At 41.1% G+C, this 18,649-nt stretch overlaps 2 protein-coding genes across 2 annotated transcripts; both read left to right on the top strand.

Annotated features, from left to right (window-relative positions):
• The first annotated feature begins 228 nt into the window (after positions 1 to 228).
• Positions 229 to 3,809, top strand: LOC117497604 (serine-rich adhesin for platelets-like). Its single transcript, XM_034149592.1, has one exon. It carries the CDS (start codon positions 403 to 405, stop codon positions 2,812 to 2,814), a length of 2,412 nt encoding a protein of 803 aa, XP_034005483.1. The 5' UTR covers positions 229 to 402; the 3' UTR covers positions 2,815 to 3,809.
• A 21-nt stretch (positions 3,810 to 3,830) lies between these two features.
• Positions 3,831 to 14,648, top strand: LOC117497600 (serine-rich adhesin for platelets-like). Its single transcript, XM_034149583.1, has 13 exons — positions 3,831 to 7,638; positions 7,687 to 8,520; positions 8,648 to 8,763; positions 9,265 to 9,329; positions 9,442 to 9,487; positions 9,566 to 9,615; positions 10,373 to 10,494; positions 10,698 to 10,757; positions 11,440 to 11,611; positions 12,041 to 12,202; positions 12,547 to 12,632; positions 13,197 to 13,432; positions 13,973 to 14,648. The coding sequence occupies exons 1-13, from the start codon at positions 4,005 to 4,007 to the stop codon at positions 14,015 to 14,017; spliced, it is 5,628 nt and encodes a 1,875-aa protein (XP_034005474.1). The 5' UTR covers positions 3,831 to 4,004; the 3' UTR covers positions 14,018 to 14,648.
• The last annotated feature ends 4,001 nt before the right edge of the window (positions 14,649 to 18,649 follow it).

Here is an 18,649-nt window from a genome sequence, read left to right as displayed (position 1 = left end):
TCAAACAGATTCAGTAACATCTGACCCAGCAGAGACCTCCTCAACACCTGAGCAAACCAATCCCACAGACACAGTAACATCAGATTCTGGCCAGACAACCATGTCATCTGACCTTACAGGTTCTACAGATACATTTACATCTGAGCCTGCTGGAACCACCTTGGAATCGGAATCAGCTGTTACAACTGATTCAATAACACCTGAGACTGTAGGAGACAACATTCAGCACAAGAGCAAACAAGTCCCACTGACACAGTCACTTCTGAGCCTGTTGGTACCACTTTGGTATCTGATCAAACCAGTCAAACAGATTCAGTAACATCTGACCCAGCAGAGACCTCCTCAACACCTGAGCAAACCAATCCCACTGACACAGTAACATCAGATTCTGGCCAGACAACCATGTCATCTGACCTTACAGGTTCTACAGATACATTTACATCTGAGCCTGCTGGAACCACCTTGGAATCGGAATCAGCTGTTACAACTGATTCAATAACACCTGAGACTGCAGAGACAACTTCAGCACAAGAGCAAACAAGTCCCACTGACACAGTCACTTCTGAGCCTGTTGGTACCACTTTGGTATCTGATCAAACCAGTCAAACAGATTCAGTAACATCTGACCCAGCAGAGACCTCCTCAACACCTGAGCAAACTAATCCCACTGACACAGTAACCTCAGATTCTGGCCAGACAACCACGTCACTTGACCTCACAGGATCTACAGACACAGTTACCTCTGAGCCTGCTGGAACCACCTTGGAATCGGAATCAGCTGTTACAACTGATTCAATAACACCTGAGACGGAAGGGACAACATCAGCACTAGAGCAAACAAGTCCCACTGACACAGTCACTTCTGAGCCTGTTGGTACCACTTTGGTATCTGATCAAACCAGTCAAACAGATTCAGTAACATCTGACCCAGCAGAGACCTCCTCAACACCTGAGCAAACCAATCCCACAGACACAGTAACCTCAGATTCTGGCCAGACAACCATGTCATCTGACCTTACAGGTTCTACAGATACATTTACATCTGAGCCTGCTGGAACCACCTTGGAATCGGAATCAGCTGTTACAACTGATTCAATAACACCTGAGACTGCAGAGACAACTTCAGCACAAGAGCAAACAAGTCCCACTGACACAGTCACTTCTGAGCCTGTTGGTACCACTTTGGTATCTGATCAAACCAGTCAAACAGATTCAGTAACATCTGACCAAGCAGAGACCTCCTCAACACCTGAGCAAACCAATCCCACTGACACAGTAACATCAGATTCTGGCCAGACCACCATGTCATCTGACCTTACAGGTTCTACAGATACATTTACATCTGAACCTGCTGGAACCACCTTGGAATCGGAATCAGCTGTTACAACTGATTCAATAACACCTGAGACTGCAGAGACAACTTCAGCACAAGAGCAAACAAGTCCCACTGACACAGTCACTTCTGAGCCTGTTGGTACCACTTTGGTATCTGATCAAACCAGTCAAACAGATTCAGTAACATCTGACCCAGCAGAGACCTCCTCAACACCTGAGCAAACCAATCCCACTGACACAGTAACATCAGATTCTGGCCAGACAACCATGTCATCTGACCTTACAGGTTCTACAGATACATTTACATCTGAGCCTGCTGGAACCACCTTGGAATCGGAATCAGCTGTTACAACTGATTCAATAACACCTGAGACTGGGGAAACCACATCAGCACAAGAGCAAACAAGTCCCACTGACACAGTCACTTCTGAGCCTGTTGGTACCACTTTGGTATCTGATCAAACCAGTCAAACAGATTCAGTAACATCTGACCCAGCAGAGACCTCCTCAACACCTGAGCAAACCAATCCCACTGACACAGTAACATCAGATTCTGGCCAGACAACCATGTCATCTGACCTTACAGGTTCTACAGATACATTTACATCTGAGCCTGCTGGAACCACCTTGGAATCGGAATCAGCTGTTACAACTGATTCAATAACACCTGAGACTGCAGAGACAACTTCAGCACAAGAGCAAACAAGTCCCACTGACACAGTCACTTCTGAGCCTGTTGGTACCACTTTGGTATCTGATCAAACCAGTCAAACAGATTCAGTAACATCTGACCCAGCAGAGACCTCCTCAACACCTGAGCAAACCAATCCCACTGACACAGTAACCTCAGATTCTGGCCAGACAACCACGTCACTTGACCTCACAGGATCTACAGACACAGTTACCTCTGAGCCTGCTGGTACCACCTTGGCATCAGAATCAACTGATCCAACTGATTCAATAACACCTGAGACGGAAGGGACAACATCAGCACTAGAGCAAACAAGTCCCACTGACACAGTCACTTCTGAGCCTTTTGGTACCACTTTGGTATCTGATCAAACCAGTCAAACAGATTCAGTAACATCTGACCCAGCAGAGACCTCCTCAACACCTGAGCAAACGAATCCCACAGACAGAGTAACCTCAGATTCTGGCCAGACAACCATGTCATCTGACCTTACAGGTTCTACAGATACATTTACATCTGAACCTGCTGGAACCACCTTGGAATCGGAATCAGCTGTTACAACTGATTCAATAACACCTGAGACTGCAGAGACAACTTCAGCACAAGAGCAAACAAGTCCCACTGACACAGTCACTTCTGAGCCTGTTGGTACCACTTTGGTATCTGATCAAACCAGTCAAACAGATTCAGTAACATCTGACCCAGCAGAGACCTCCTCAACACCTGAGCAAACCAATCCCACTGACACAGTAACCATCAGATTCTGGCCAGACAACCATGTCATCTGACCTTACAGGTTCTACAGATACATTTACATCTGAGCCTGCTGGAACCACCTTGGAATCGGAATCAGCTGTTACAACTGATTCAATAACACCTGAGACTGAAGGGACAACATCAGCACTAGAGCAAACAAGTCCCACTGACACAGTAACTTCTGAGCCTGTTGGTACCACTTTGGTATCTGATCAAACCAGTCAAACAGATTCAGTAACATCTGACCCAGCAGAGACCTCCTCAACACCTGAGCAAACGAATCCCACTGACACAGTAACCTCAGATTCTGGCCAGACAACCATGTCATCTGACCTTACAGGTTCTACAGATACATTTACATCTGAGCCTGCTGGAACCACCTTGGAATCGGAATCAGCTGTTACAACTGATTCAATAACACCTGAGACTGCAGAGACAACTTCAGCACAAGAGCAAACAAGTCCCACTGACACAGTCACTTCTGAGCCTGTTGGTACCACTTTGGTATCTGATCAAACCAGTCAAACAGATTCAGTAACATCTGACCAAGCAGAGACCTCCTCAACACCTGAGCAAACCAATCCCACTGACACAGTAACATCAGATTCTGGCCAGACCACCATGTCATCTGACCTTACAGGTTCTACAGATACATTTACATCTGAACCTGCTGGAACCACCTTGGAATCGGAATCAGCTGTTACAACTGATTCAATAACACCTGAGACTGCAGAGACAACTTCAGCACAAGAGCAAACAAGTCCCACTGACACAGTCACTTCTGAGCCTGTTGGTACCACTTTGGTATCTGATCAAACCAGTCAAACAGATTCAGTAACATCTGACCAAGCAGAGACCTCCTCAACACCTGAGCAAACCAATCCCACTGACACAGTAACATCAGATTCTGGCCAGACAACCATGTCATCTGACCTTACAGGTTCTACAGATACATTTACATCTGAGCCTGCTGGAACCACCTTGGAATCGGAATCAGCTGTTACAACTGATTCAATAACACCTGAGACTGAAGGGACAACATTCAGCACAAGAGCAAACAAGTCCCACTGACACAGTCACTTCTGAGCCTGTTGGTACCACTTTGGTATCTGATCAAACCAGTCAAACAGATTCAGTAACATCTGACCCAGCAGAGACCTCCTCAACACCTGAGCAAACCAATCCCACTGACACAGTAACATCAGATTCTGGCCAGACAACCATGTCATCTGACCTTACAGGTTCTACAGATACATTTACATCTGAGCCTGCTGGAACCACCTTGGAATCGGAATCAGCTGTTACAACTGATTCAATAACACCTGAGACTGAAGGGACAACATCAGCACTAGAGCAAACAAGTCCCACTGACACAGTCACTTCTGAGCCTGTTGGTACCACTTTGGTATCTGATCAAACCAGTCAAACAGATTCAGTAACATCTGACCAAGCAGAGACCTCCTCAACACCTGAGCAAACCAATCCCACTGACACAGTAACATCAGATTCTGGCCAGACAACCATGTCATCTGACCTTACAGGTTCTACAGATACATTTACATCTGAGCCTGCTGGAACCACCTTGGAATCGGAATCAGCTATTACAACTGATTCAATAACACCTGAGACTGCAGAGACAACTTCAGCACAAGAGCAAACAAGTCCCACTGACACAGTCACTTCTGAGCCTGTTGGTACCACTTTGGTATCTGATCAAACCAGTCAAACAGATTCAGTAACATCTGACCCAGCAGAGACCTCCTCAACACCTGAGCAAACCAATCCCACTGACACAGTAACCACAGATTCTGGCCAGACAACCACGTCACTTGACCTCACAGGATCTACAGACACAGTTACCTCTGAGCCTGCTGGTACCACCTTGGCATCAGAATCAACTGATCCAACTGATTCAATAACACCTGAGACGGAAGGGACAACATCAGCACTAGAGCAAACAAGTCCCACTGACACAGTAACTTCTGAGCCTTTTGGTACCACTTTGGTATCTGATCAAACCAGTCAAACAGATTCAGTAACATCTGACCCAGCAGAGACCTCCTCAACACCTGAGCAAACCAATCCCACTGACACAGTAACATCAGATTCTGGCCAGACAACCATGTCATCTGACCTTACAGGTTCTACAGATACATTTACATCTGAACCTGCTGGAACCACCTTGGAATCGGAATCAGCTGTTACAACTGATTCAATAACACCTGAGACTGCAGAGACAACTTCAGCACAAGAGCAAACAAGTCCCACTGACACAGTCACTTCTGAGCCTGTTGGTACCACTTTGGTATCTGATCAAACCAGTCAAACAGATTCAGTAACATCTGACCCAGCAGAGACCTCCTCAACACCTGAGCAAACCAATCCCACTGACACAGTAACATCAGATTCTGGCCAGACAACCATGTCATCTGACCTTACAGGTTCTACAGATACATTTACATCTGAGCCTGCTGGAACCACCTTGGAATCGGAATCAGCTATTACAACTGATTCAATAACACCTGAGACTGGAGAGACAACATCAGCACAAGAGCAAACAAGTCCCACTGACACAGTCACTTCTGAGCCTGTTGGTACCACTTTGGTATCTGATCAAACCAGTCAAACAGATTCCGTAACATCTGACCCAGCAGAGACCTCCTCAACACCTGAGCAAACCAATCCCACTGACACAGTAACCACAGATTCTGGCCAGACAACCACGTCACTTGACCTCACAGGATCTACAGACACAGTTACCTCTGAGCCTGCTGGTACCACCTTGGCATCAGAATCAACTGATCCAACTGATTCAATAACACCTGAGACGGAAGGTACAACATCAGCACTAGAGCAAACAAGTCCCACTGACACAGTAACTTCTGAGCCTTTTGGTACCACTTTGGTATCTGATCAAACCAGTCAAACAGATTCAGTAACATCTGACCAAGCAGAGACCTCCTCAACACCTGAGCAAACCAATCCCACTGACACAGTAACATCAGATTCTGGCCAGACCACCATGTCATCTGACCTTACAGGTTCTACAGATACATTTACATCTGAGCCTGCTGGAACCACCTTGGAATCGGAATCAGCTGTTACAACTGATTCAATAACACCTGAGACTGCAGAGACAACTTCAGCACAAGAGCAAACAAGTCCCACTGACACAGTCACTTCTGAGCCTGTTGGTACCACTTTGGTATCTGATCAAACCAGTCAAACAGATTCAGTAACATCTGACCCAGCAGAGACCTCCTCAACACCTGAGCAAACCAATCCCACTGACACAGTAACATCAGATTCTGGCCAGACCACCATGTCATCTGACCTTACAGGTTCTACAGATACATTTACATCTGAACCTGCTGGAACCACCTTGGAATCGGAATCAGCTATTACAACTGATTCAATAACACCTGAGACTGCAGAGACAACTTCAGCACAAGAGCAAACAAGTCCCACTGACACAGTCACTTCTGAGCCTGTTGGTACCACTTTGGTATCTGATCAAACCAGTCAAACAGATTCAGTAACATCTGACCCAGCAGAGACCTCCTCAACACCTGAGCAAACCAATCCCACTGACACAGTAACATCAGATTCTGGCCAGACCACCATGTCATCTGACCTTACAGGTTCTACAGATACATTTACATCTGAACCTGCTGGAACCACCTTGGAATCGGAATCAGCTGTTACAACTGATTCAATAACACTTGAGACTGAAGGGACAACATCAGCACTAGAGCAAACAAGTCCCACTGACACAGTAACTTCTGAGCCTGTTGGTACCACTTTGGTGTCTGATCAAACCAGTCAAACAGATTCCGTAACATCTGACCCAGCAGAGACCTCCTCAACACCTGAGCAAACCAATCCCACTGACACAGTAACCTCAGATTCTGGCCAGACAACCATGTCATCTGACCTTACAGGTTCTACAGATACAGTTACCTCTGAGCCTGCTGGTACCACCTTGGAATCGGAATCAACTGGTCCAACTGATTCAATAACACCTGAGACTGTAGAGACAACTTCAGCACAAGAGCAAACAAGTCCCACTGACACAGTCACTTCTGAGCCTGTTGGTACCACTTTGGTATCTGATCAAACCGGTCAAACAGATTCAGTAACATCTGACCCAGCAGAGACCTCCTCAACACCTGAGCAAACCAATCCCACTGACACAGTAACATCAGATTCTGGCCAGACAACCATGTCATCTGACCTTACAGGTTCTACAGATACATTTACATCTGAGCCTGCTGGAACCACCTTGGAATCGGAATCAGCTGTTACAACTGATTCAATAACACCTGAGACTGGGGAAACCACATCAGCACTAGAGCAAACAAGTCCCACTGACACAGCAACTTCTGAGCCTTTTGGTACCACTTTGGTATCTGATCAAACCAGTCAAACAGATTCAGTAACATCTGACCCAGCAGAGACCTCCTCAACACCTGAGCAAACCAATCCCACTGACACAGTAACCTCAGATTCTGGCCAGACAACCACGTCACTTGACCTCACAGGACCCACAGACACAGTTACCTTTGAGCCTGCTGGTACCACCTTGGTATCAGAATCAACTGATCCAACTGATTCAATAACACTTGAGACTGAAGGGACAACATCAGCACTTGAGCAAACCATTCCCACTGACACAGTAACCTCAGATTCTGGCCAGACAACCATGTCACCTGACATTACAGGTTCTACAGATACATTTACATCTGAGCCTGCTGGAACCACCTTGGAATCGGAATCAACTGGTCCAACAGATTCAATAACACCTGAGACTGTAGAGACAACTTCAGCACAAGAGCAAACCAATCCCACTGACACTAGTCACTTCTGAGCCTATTAGGTACCACTTTGGTATCTGATCAAACCAGGTCAAACAGATTCAGTAACATCTGACCCAGCAGAGACCACGTCCTCAACACCTGAGCAAACTACTCTCACAGACACAGTAACCTCAGATTCTGGCCAGACAACCACGTCACTTGACCTCACAGGATCTACAGACACAGTTACATCTGAGCCTGCTGGAACCACCTTGGAATCGGAATCAGCTGTTACAACTGATTCAATAACACCTGAGACTGCAGACACAACTTCAGCACAAGAGCAAACAAGTCCCACTGACACAGTCACTTCTGAGCCTGTTGGTACCACTTTGGTATCTGATCAAACCAGTCAAACAGATTCCGTAACATCTGACCCAGCAGAGACCTCCTCAACACCTGAGCAAACCAATCCCACTGACACAGTAACCTCAGATTCTGGCCAGACAACCACGTCACTTGACCTCACAGGACCTACAGACACAGTTACCTCTGAGCCTGCTGGTACCACCTTTGTATCAGAATCAACGGTTCCAACTGATTCAGTTACAACACAACCTGAGCAAACCTCTGCTACAGAACCACTAACCTCTGATCCATCTCAAACCACATCAACCATGGAAACATCAACACCAACAGATCTACCTACTGAACCGCCCACTACTTTACCACCTACACAGTCATCTATACCGTCCACTAAACCACCGACTGATCCACCAACCACACCACCAACATCACCTGCCACGCATACTACTACTCGACCAATCAGCACAGTGGAGCCCTTAGATTGCCAAAATGGGTCAGAATATAATGGAACACACTGCATATGTCTTGTTGGATTCCGTGGAAACTTGTGCGAATATGTTGTCACTTTTGAGCCAGGTAATATCAACCTCCTTGAAGCTCTATCATTTTTAGCTGCAACTAAAACTTACTAAGCACGATTTTTAATATGCAGTTGAGATACATTTTAATTTGTGGAGTCAAATATGTTTTATTTTCTTTGCAGATACACTCAACAGGTCAGTCGTTGTAAAAGTGGTGATCAATCAGGAATACAAACCAGAATATGAAAATGAGAAGTCACCTGAATATAAAGACTTTGTTGGAAACTTTACCACCCAGGTAAATGCAATCTTTAGAAAGCTCTAGTATGTTGTATCTTTTAAGGATTTTTACAGAATGTTGCAACATTTGGGACTATAAGACATGAAGTAAATCTGCATTTATCGAATGCAATGAGCTGAACAAGCAATCATATTTGAAAATATATTATTGTGCTCTAGATACACACTTTGTTCAGCTCAACTTGATTACAAATGAAAACAATATGCAATCGGCAAACTACACCATTACACCAGCATTTGCAACATGCTGAACAATAGCAATCAAAGTTATTCATACTAACCTCTCTCGTCCAAAAATTCAGATTTAAATTATGATAAAATATGTAAAAAAAATGGTTTTACTTTTTCATCTCAGTAAAGATGATATAAAAGTGAATTCGTGATGATTAAAAGACAGTATTACAGACACGGCTCATGTAGAATAGTATAAAACACTTGAAAAAACTTGAAACATTGTTCATTTTTTGTGTTTCATTTTTTTTGTGTTTCATTATTTCAGATGGAAATATATTATATTGAAAAGAAGATAGCCAACTTTAATCGGGTGGTGGTAACTAGTGTGAGGTAAATGACCTTCAATTTGTTTTATTAATAAAGCGATTATCATCATATTTTTCTATACATTGTACATCCAATCAAATCAACAGACAGTTTCTCTCCAATTCTTTTGTCTTAGACCTGGAGCCCCTGCGGTCAGATTCTCAGATTACACTTTGAAAAAGGTAATGCTATTTAGACTCGTTTGCAGCTGTGTATTGAATCAGAGATAAGATATTAACAACTGCTCTATCTTGTTTCAGAGGAGATTACGATCCGAAGTTATCTACAGTATCGCACCAAGAGCAAATGGGTAATTTGAGCAAAGACACCTTTAAATATATTCCAAATAAAAGTAATTTAACACATCAATATAGATAAGCACAAGCAAACTTTGCATGTTGGCAATCACAAATAGAAAAAAATTGTAATTGCCTAAATTATGTCCAATACTTGAACTTTCTATTTACACACTGACTTTTAGTGGTCAGTTTTATCACAACTTTGACATGATAAGTACAGTTATTATATATACACAATATATATACACAAAACACAAGCAAATAAAGGCGATAATGTCACCATACTTTGCATATATATTAAAAACATAGCAAAAGAGTCAAGCACAGGCAAACTGAGCACATACAACAATTATGTAACATACTGTACAGTATATGTCGCATAGAAATATGCCTGCAAATAAGGAAAAAAATGCATTCATGCACGACAGAAGTGTGTGGCTGCATTAGAAGTGAAAACACCTGGTTGCATAATAGTGATAATAAAATATGAATGTTAGTATTATTAATAAGATGAACATAACAACTACAATAATAACACCAGTAATTATAATACTTGATAGTAAAATATGAATATGTATAATACTTCTACTACTTCAACTACTACTACTGCTACTACTGCTACTACTAATATTTAGGCTAATGTAACAGGTGTATTTACTAACAAAACTAATAATAGAATTATAGGACATTCATAAAGGTAGGTAATAAATTAGCATTGTAATGACTTTACCTGTACTGACATGCTGTATGACATTTTCTCTTCCCCAGTGTTAGTGTCACACATGATGTGGTTTTGGCAATTCCAAACAACGCCAGCTTTGACTATATATATGAGGAAGATGTCAAAGCAGTTGAGGCGGCTGTTGGAGGGCTTGTTGACTGCTTCACAGGTAAGACAGAAAATTCATATTTACCAATATGATCATATACACTATGCACTCTAAGGAAAACATGAGAACAGAACCTTATTCACTGAAATACAAGAGTTTTCTTAATATTAAGTTGAAGGCTTTTTCTTATAAATTTATCAAAATACAACAAATCCATTTTTGTAATAAGGTACAATATCATGTTTTGTCTTCTGTATTTTCAGACTGTCCTTACAACATCACAACTACTCCTGAAGTTAATGAAACCGTAACAGATTTGGGAGGTCAGTATTACCGCACTTTGTACGCATTTTTCATGAAATTCATCAACGTCATCAGTGTGATCTGTTGATCTGTTTAAGTATCAAAACAAAATGTTGGGGTTGCCATTCGGCATCTTAATCAATTGTACACATCTTAAATAATTTCAGGCATGTTCCTATATTCTTTGTAACCATCTCACAGTTTGATGCTTAGAGATCCTCTCCACTCAAAAAGTTTTTTTCTTACAGTTTGTTACTAGAGGGGTTTCACAATTCTCTACTGGGAGGGCGTTCTTTAAACGCACCTAAAATCTGAGATGCAAACGTACGCAAACTAGATTAGGTATATAACAAATTAAAAACAGCCAATTGCTATCTAATATGCAAGACATATCTCAATATGGAAAAAGTATTTGACACAATACCATCAAATGGACCTGAAACATCCAGAGCAGAATAAAATAGTTGGAACAGAGAAAAATAGTAGAATAGGAATTCTCAACTGCAAACATGGTAAAGAGCGCAGTTTTTGGCTGTAAACCGGACCCTGGAGCTTCCCACTAAACATTTCTTAAGATTTACAGTATAATCATTAGCTACTGCCAGCTACAATCTAACAAGCTAACAAACAGCATAAACAAAATATGCTAACTAGAGTTCAGTAGAATCCACTGAATTCTTCATGTCTGTGTTTTCTCATCAGGTGTATGTGAAAGAATTGTGAACGATGCAGATACTGTTGGATTCCACGAACTTGCGAATGTTACTGGAGTCATCACGTGTAGGACAGTATGTAACAGTTTGCATACGAAGGTTAAAAAATGCTACAATAAAGGAATCTGCAGAGTGTACAGGAACGTTGGAGCGCTTTGTCAGTAAGTAGATTGGTTTCTCTGTTTCGTTCTGTAAATAAATGTTCTGTATCATAAACACCTCCGCTTTATATAGCCTTCTTTTAGATATTAAGGATTATTAGTAAGCATTCATTTTCAATATCACTCAATTTCGGTTAGTCGGCCCCGTCCACTAAGTTAGACTTCTAAATTGATTAATTTCCTCTGCTAACATTTTCCTTGACAAGTTTAAGATCTTAATCTCTAGTTTCGATACAACATGATGTCATCTTTCTCCCAGTTATTCTTTAAAGATTTTCAGGGTTCCTTGTTATATATTTGTCGATAGACCTGTTATTGCAGAGGTTAATTAAAAAGAAAAAAAATTCTTTAGATAAGTTCCTTTTTGGCTGCTTTATTTGACTTGTTTACCACAGTTGTTCACTATTTAACTTTGTTCCTACTTCTCAGTTGCCCAAAGGAGGATTCCACTTGGTACTTGGGCGATGACTGTAGCCTCCCGATATGGAGGACCGGTTTCTACATAGGCATATCTGTGACCTTGTGTTTCCTGTTGTTGAGTGTGGGAGGGTTATCTCTATTCCTGCTGCTCAACAAACGCAAACAAAAGATGTAAGCTTAACGAAGACAATCAATCAAATTCTGTTCACCAAAGATTTTTGAAAACAAGGAATATTAACATATCGGTCAGAGTAATAACACTGTGGGAAGAGTCCAATGCAGATAATCTACTCTTAATATCAAGTCATTATAAAGTGTCAGACTTTGTGAAAGGCAGTATAAACGAGTATCAGTTTTGTAAAATGTTATTGCAATGTTATCAAATGGTTTTGAAAATAGTTCACGCCAGTATCGGCCAATACAAGTGTGTTTTATTTATTGTAATTGAATCAAAACTACCCAAAAACATCATGGTTAGTATAATTAACATTTTAAAATGTCCTCTGTGTTTGCAGGAAGGAAGATATTAAAATCCAGCAGGTAAACCAGTGGATAACTGAGGAGTTTGACTGGTCCAGATCCGATGACTCAGTTAATGCCGGTAAGTTTGTCATTTATTTTAAACGCACACTGAGTTTTCAGTTTTTGGAACCAGAGTAAAAACATTATGCTTCCTTCAAGGCTTTTAGCTGCATCTCATTGTCCTTCAAAAATGCATTTGAAAGCCCTTGATCAAATAAAAAAACCTAATTACATTTTATGGATATTTGCCTACCAATAAGAAACATATTTTTCATGACCCTAGTCACTCAAACTGAAGCTAACTAGTCAAGCACAGCAGCATCTTTTGACTTGAATGAAATCCATGTGATGGTCTGGTCTTAGCAACTTTTAATTCACATCTTTAAAAGATTATCCTAAAGTGCAGTATCTGCTGAAGTACGATCTGTGGCAATTACTTTTTGGAGTACAATAATCAGCCTTAAATTACATAACATATCGGACATTACATTGTGTCAAAGTTTGCAAGCTACCCTGAAAATATTATACCATTTGTATTCCATTTGATTAATTTGGTAGTTACTGCTCTATGCATTCTAGAAGCGCAAACTATACTGGTGGTTGTGTGTGAATCTCCCGTAAACCCTTGTTGTCCTATCTTTAGGAGGGCTCCAAAACCCTTCATTCACATATGATGAATCAGACCAGGAGGATCCAGGATCTAGACGTACTGCACCTTCCTCTGCGTTCACGCCACTGTCTTTGGATCTTGACAGCAGAGGGTTTGGCGCTTCAGCGAGCAACTACCCCTCAACCCGAGCAGCACCACGATACAATGCTCCATCTTCTAATGCTGGATTCTCACAGGCTTCCAGCGTAGACTTCCCATTGAGCCCGCCGGTCAGTGCACACACAGGAACTCAGATTAGTTTTTATCATCCACCAGTATGTTCACAAGTGTTTTAAGAAAGGTGCTTATAAAAGCCTACATCAGATTCAGTAGATCTTATTAAACTCCACTACTGTGTTCTTTACATGAAAACAAATCCAATTATTAATGATTACCAACAAGGATAGGAGGGACTTGTTACCTTTAAAAAAAAGTCAGTAACCTAATCTGACATCAAAATATAAAGGTAATGTTATCTGATTACTTTCCATTACTTTTGATTACCTCAATATCAAGAGCAACGCAAATAAATACAAGATAAATAAATAACAATTAAGGGTTTAGACCTTAGAAAAGAAGAATTTGTATGTGCTATACAGTGTGCGTAGATTCTGTTTTTACCAAATAAGGAAAATCTTGGGGAGTGTCAACATCTTTGTAAAGGCTGCTTTAGTGGGTTATAAAAAGACATTTCTCGATGGGAACAGTTTGTGAAAAGCCTACTGTTTTCCTCATTTAATTAATCATGCCTTTTTTTATTATTTCCACAGATGAGGATCAGCAGGCCTCAGATCAGGCCCTTCTGGGAAGTCTGAGTCTCCCCTTTCTAACATAACTTGTTCGTCATGACTTTGCTGCCTAAGATAAACATCTAAAATGCATCAGTCATAATTTATATTTATATGCACGTACAATGCAGCAACTGTACTAGTTCTGACTATTTTAGATATTTTTTATTATTTCATGATTTATTTATTAATTTTCTTGAACTGACAGCAAGCCAGTGCTTTATTTATGAGTCTATTGAACAACCCTGTCATAAAATCTATGACGCTTCTTATATACAGTGTTTTCCATACTGTGTCAGGGAGCAATGGATTCACTTCTGTGTTCATGTATGAGGCCGTAGGTAGTGCAGTTGTGTTGGAACACATTATGGAGAGCTCAATCCTGAAGTAGAGATTTTAAATGTAACTCCGCAGCACAGAAGCACTTTGAAGAGACATCAGGACATCACTGATGAGTGCAGTTTATTATCCACAGGATTAAAGAACATTTTGTTATAATTGATTTCATTGTTTGGAGTTTGTTGAATTTGCCAAGTCTGTCAGCCAATGATGATTGAGATCTGAGGCAGAAGTATAGTATAGAGAGGAATGAAGGTCTTTCTGATTATTTGCACTATGTGCACTTCACCTTAATGCATTGGATGCACTTTATGTAAATAAAAAGTATCTGTTGTCAGAAACATTTTCTCAGTGTGAGTTATTTTATACATTTATATTTCATCTGTAGTCTCTACAGATGACAGATGTTATCCTAAAATGTAAATGACATGGTTTATAAAGGAAGATAAATAATAAAAAGGGGAGATTGATGTAGTAGTAGATGATAGGAAATAAATAGGACATAAATATACTACATGGGTGTGGAATAAATAAAATAAAACATGCTGCACGAGAAGCAATGAAAAAAGGAAAAAACAGACAGATCAATAGATTTTATGTTATTGTGGCCGAACATGTACTGTAATATTATAAAAGTATTTACATGATAGAACTTCTAGGAGGTTACACTTACCTGTTTTGATAAATATTGACCAGCAAATTAAATAATAATGTGAATCCATCAAATGTTAGAACATAGGGATGCCTAGGGAATATGAGCAAAGATAAAGCGACATACAAATGCAAATGCATTTACCGCACCAAAACGGGCAGGCGTGCAACAAATAAAAAATATTTATTTTATTTGTATTTTTTTATTAAAAAGAGTTCAAATGTACTTTTTTCACATCTGTTAGAATGTATACACACATACAGTATAATTCAGGCCTGCTTGCCCAATTCTCCACTCATCCACCAGATGGCCTCAGAGTTGTCCACCAGTCAACCTGCCTGTCCTTCACCATTCTTTGGTAAGTGTCATCGTATCCTTCCTGCTTGGTGTGTGTGTGTGTGTGTGTGTGTGTGTGTGTGTGTGTGTGTGTGTGTGTGTGTGTGTGTGTGTGTGTGTGTGTGTGTGTGTGTGTGTGTGTGTGTGTGTGTGTGTGTGTGTGTGTGTGTGTGTGTGATGCCTGCATTTGAGCCCTGCTCTGTTTGTAGCTGTAGTTCAACAGACATGTCATATACCACAATTTGCTAAAGTTTCGCATATCATTGTCCCAGATTTACCTTCACCACAGAATCAGTATAAAAGTAATCCAACGTTATTACAATATGGAATAACTCAATACTAAATATGCAAATAATTATTTATTATATTTTTGTATTCATACTTATGTAGTGATGTTTTTTTTAATGGCGTATTGATGCCTTTAGTGTCTCACCATTGCTGGTACTTTATCTTAACCAATACTATTTTAATATATTGTATTTGACTTAGAAGTGTTTAGTAGTTGTAGTTCAAACACTTTTTTATAAATTACCAAACAATCTCGAATCAAGGTGCATTTAGTAGCTCTTTATGGTTTTATTCATATATAATGTTTTTGGGTTTTTTGCTGTTTTTAAGGTCAAATGTTAAATGAACGCCAAAATGGACCAGATATCTGTAACATTTAAGAATATCTTAAAAGTGAGTGTGTACTGTCTGTGTGAAGCCACTGAGGGTCACTGTAGTCTTGTTTCAATGGAGCCTCCCAACACTGTATTACAATGAGAAAATGTATCTTAAAGGGGGCAACAGTTAATAATAAAACAAAAAAATACTTGACAACACTTAGCCAATTGTATAGTTTAAAATTAAGCTTAAATGTGATGTAATTGAGACTGTAAATATGGAATTGATTGAATTAAAATGTGTATTCAAATAGTCATGCCAAGACTTGAAACTAACTTTGTGTGTGGTCAATTATCACAGTGAACATAGTGTCAAAGTTATGTTATTACAACATTGTACAAGCAAGTGTCAAGGTTTTTTATTATATGACAAAAATTAGCCCAAGACATGCATGCAAGGGTTCTTAAAGTGAAATAGGTTGCTCACTATATATTTAAATACTTATATTATTGTAAATAAAATCAAAAGCTGACATCAGTTAGACAAACTGTGGAAAAGCAGCTCCAGTACATGTCATGTTACTTCCCGCATTGCACAGCGCTGCAAACATATTGAGAATTGGTCCATGGTGAATTGTAAAGATGCACTCAGTGCGCTCGCAGCCACAGATGCTGCCTGTCCACATGGCTGAAGAACAACAGAGATTATAAAACACTTTGAATGGAGCCATTTTTCCCTGTTGGTTTGAATGGGTTTTAAGAATGTCTGTGTGAGTGAAAGGCTGATAATATACAGTATGTTAAGAGCACTCATTTATTTGAATGCTATTGTATCTTTTGCATTATGTTGCTTTTAATTACTCCTATTTATGTGTTTAAAATGATGTATATTTTAGTAGTTTTTCCGCTGGTAATACATGGGATTGCACCTTGGGTATTTAGGTATTAACTGACTGTAACACTTTAAAAAAAAAAAATCAAACATAACCTAACCTGGCTTTAATTAAGGTGTTGTTCCCTTTTAAAGGTAGGGTAGGTAAGTTTGAGAAACCGGCTCGAGATCGCTAGAATTTGAAAATACACAACCGGAGAAAATCTGCCACTTCCTTATAGAGCCCCTCCTCCAACACACACAAACGCGCACATGACCAATGAGGGCACTAGATAAGTTTGTGCACAGATGGAAGGCTGACAGGCAGGTAGGCCATCCAGTTATTTTAGCCGGGCCGGCTAAAATGATAGGTCGTGCTTTTTACAGTATTACGGCTTCCACAGATGACATTTTTTTATGGATTTTTTGTCAAAGCACTTAAGATAGTCATTGCTATCGGGATGTTAAGAGCATTCCATGGAATATAACAAAAAGTGTATCTCGAGCCGGTTTCTCAAACTTACCTACCCTACCTTCAATAGTATCACACAGTAGGACCCTAACAGCATTTCTGCAACTGTAATTGTAAGTCAGATTTTTCACCCACCAAATGTTCTTGTTAGTTCAATGTGATTGTTACGTTCCCTCCAAATCTAGGGGTACCAAGGGAAGTAACAAAACACAACGTTGACCAGGCACGAGAAAAAAGAGAGGAAACCGTTCTCTGGAGTCACGAACAGGCCTTTTAATAGTCAAGAAAAGAACACGGGCTGCTCACCAGCTAACTTGCACATTGAACTAGTGTCCCATATCCAGGAGCACATCTCTTATTGATCTACAGAACACAGGTTGTACGCATGCAGCCAGAGAAGGAAAAATGGGGCAATCACTGCAGTCTTCCTCCGGTCCTATATGGAGGCCTTGATTGGGAATTTGGAGCACCTGGGGAGAGGCTGCACCTGGGGACAATCAGGCTGCACCTGGGGAATCAGAGGGAGAGAGAGAAAGACACACACACACACACACTACGGCACATAACACCACCCCCCCCCCCCCCATAAAACCAAACAAGTGTTTGGCCACAGTTACCAAAAACACTCAGACTATTGGACATGAATCGTGAAATCTCACCCACGGGACAGTACATCGGCCACCACATCCGCTCCCCTCTTGTGCTTGATGACGATATTGTAGTCTGGGTGCTGGTCTTTTGACTTTTCCGTAGACTGCTTGGAAGCTGCCACCTGCTGCTTCCAAGCTACACACCTTGCCACTAGATGACCAGGATCAAGACAAAAGAAACTGAGGGTGTTTCTCAATCGCGAGTAAAGCTGCTCCAGAGCCACTATTTCAAGCATACTACGTCATCGAGTGCCGCCGAAGTACTGTTCCAATCTCCAGCATACTTGGAAATCTACCGAGCCCGGCGTACTCCGTTTGGAGAAATATCGAGGCTGCACATGAGTAGACTCCGCGGTCTTAAAATCCCCACAATGCTTGGCAGACATGTGCTACCAAGCAAGCGTACTCGCGATTGAGAAACACCCATAATCTCTTGGGACCTCGAGTTCTGGTCAAAACACAACCTGCAAACACCTCCGGCTGAGTCTGAGCTAGGTCACCACCTGCAGCACCAGGGATTGAAACGTCTACAACCTCAGCAGTAGGATACACTTTACCCCCGGCTATATCGTTACCCATTATGAAATCCACTCCGTCGACAGGAAACTTGGGCAGCACAGCAACTGGAAAGAAACCAGTAGCCAGTTTAGACTGTACCTGGATCTTGTGAAGAGGTGCAGGCACACAACCCATCTCAATACCTCTTACCACCGCACTTGCATCACAGGCAGACT

The sequence above is a fragment of the Trematomus bernacchii genome, unplaced genomic scaffold, assembly GCF_902827165.1.
Source record: "Trematomus bernacchii unplaced genomic scaffold, fTreBer1.1, whole genome shotgun sequence".
NCBI classification, from domain to species: Eukaryota; Metazoa; Chordata; class Actinopteri; order Perciformes; family Nototheniidae; genus Trematomus; species Trematomus bernacchii.
This window is presented reverse-complemented; position numbering and strand designations above follow the sequence as displayed.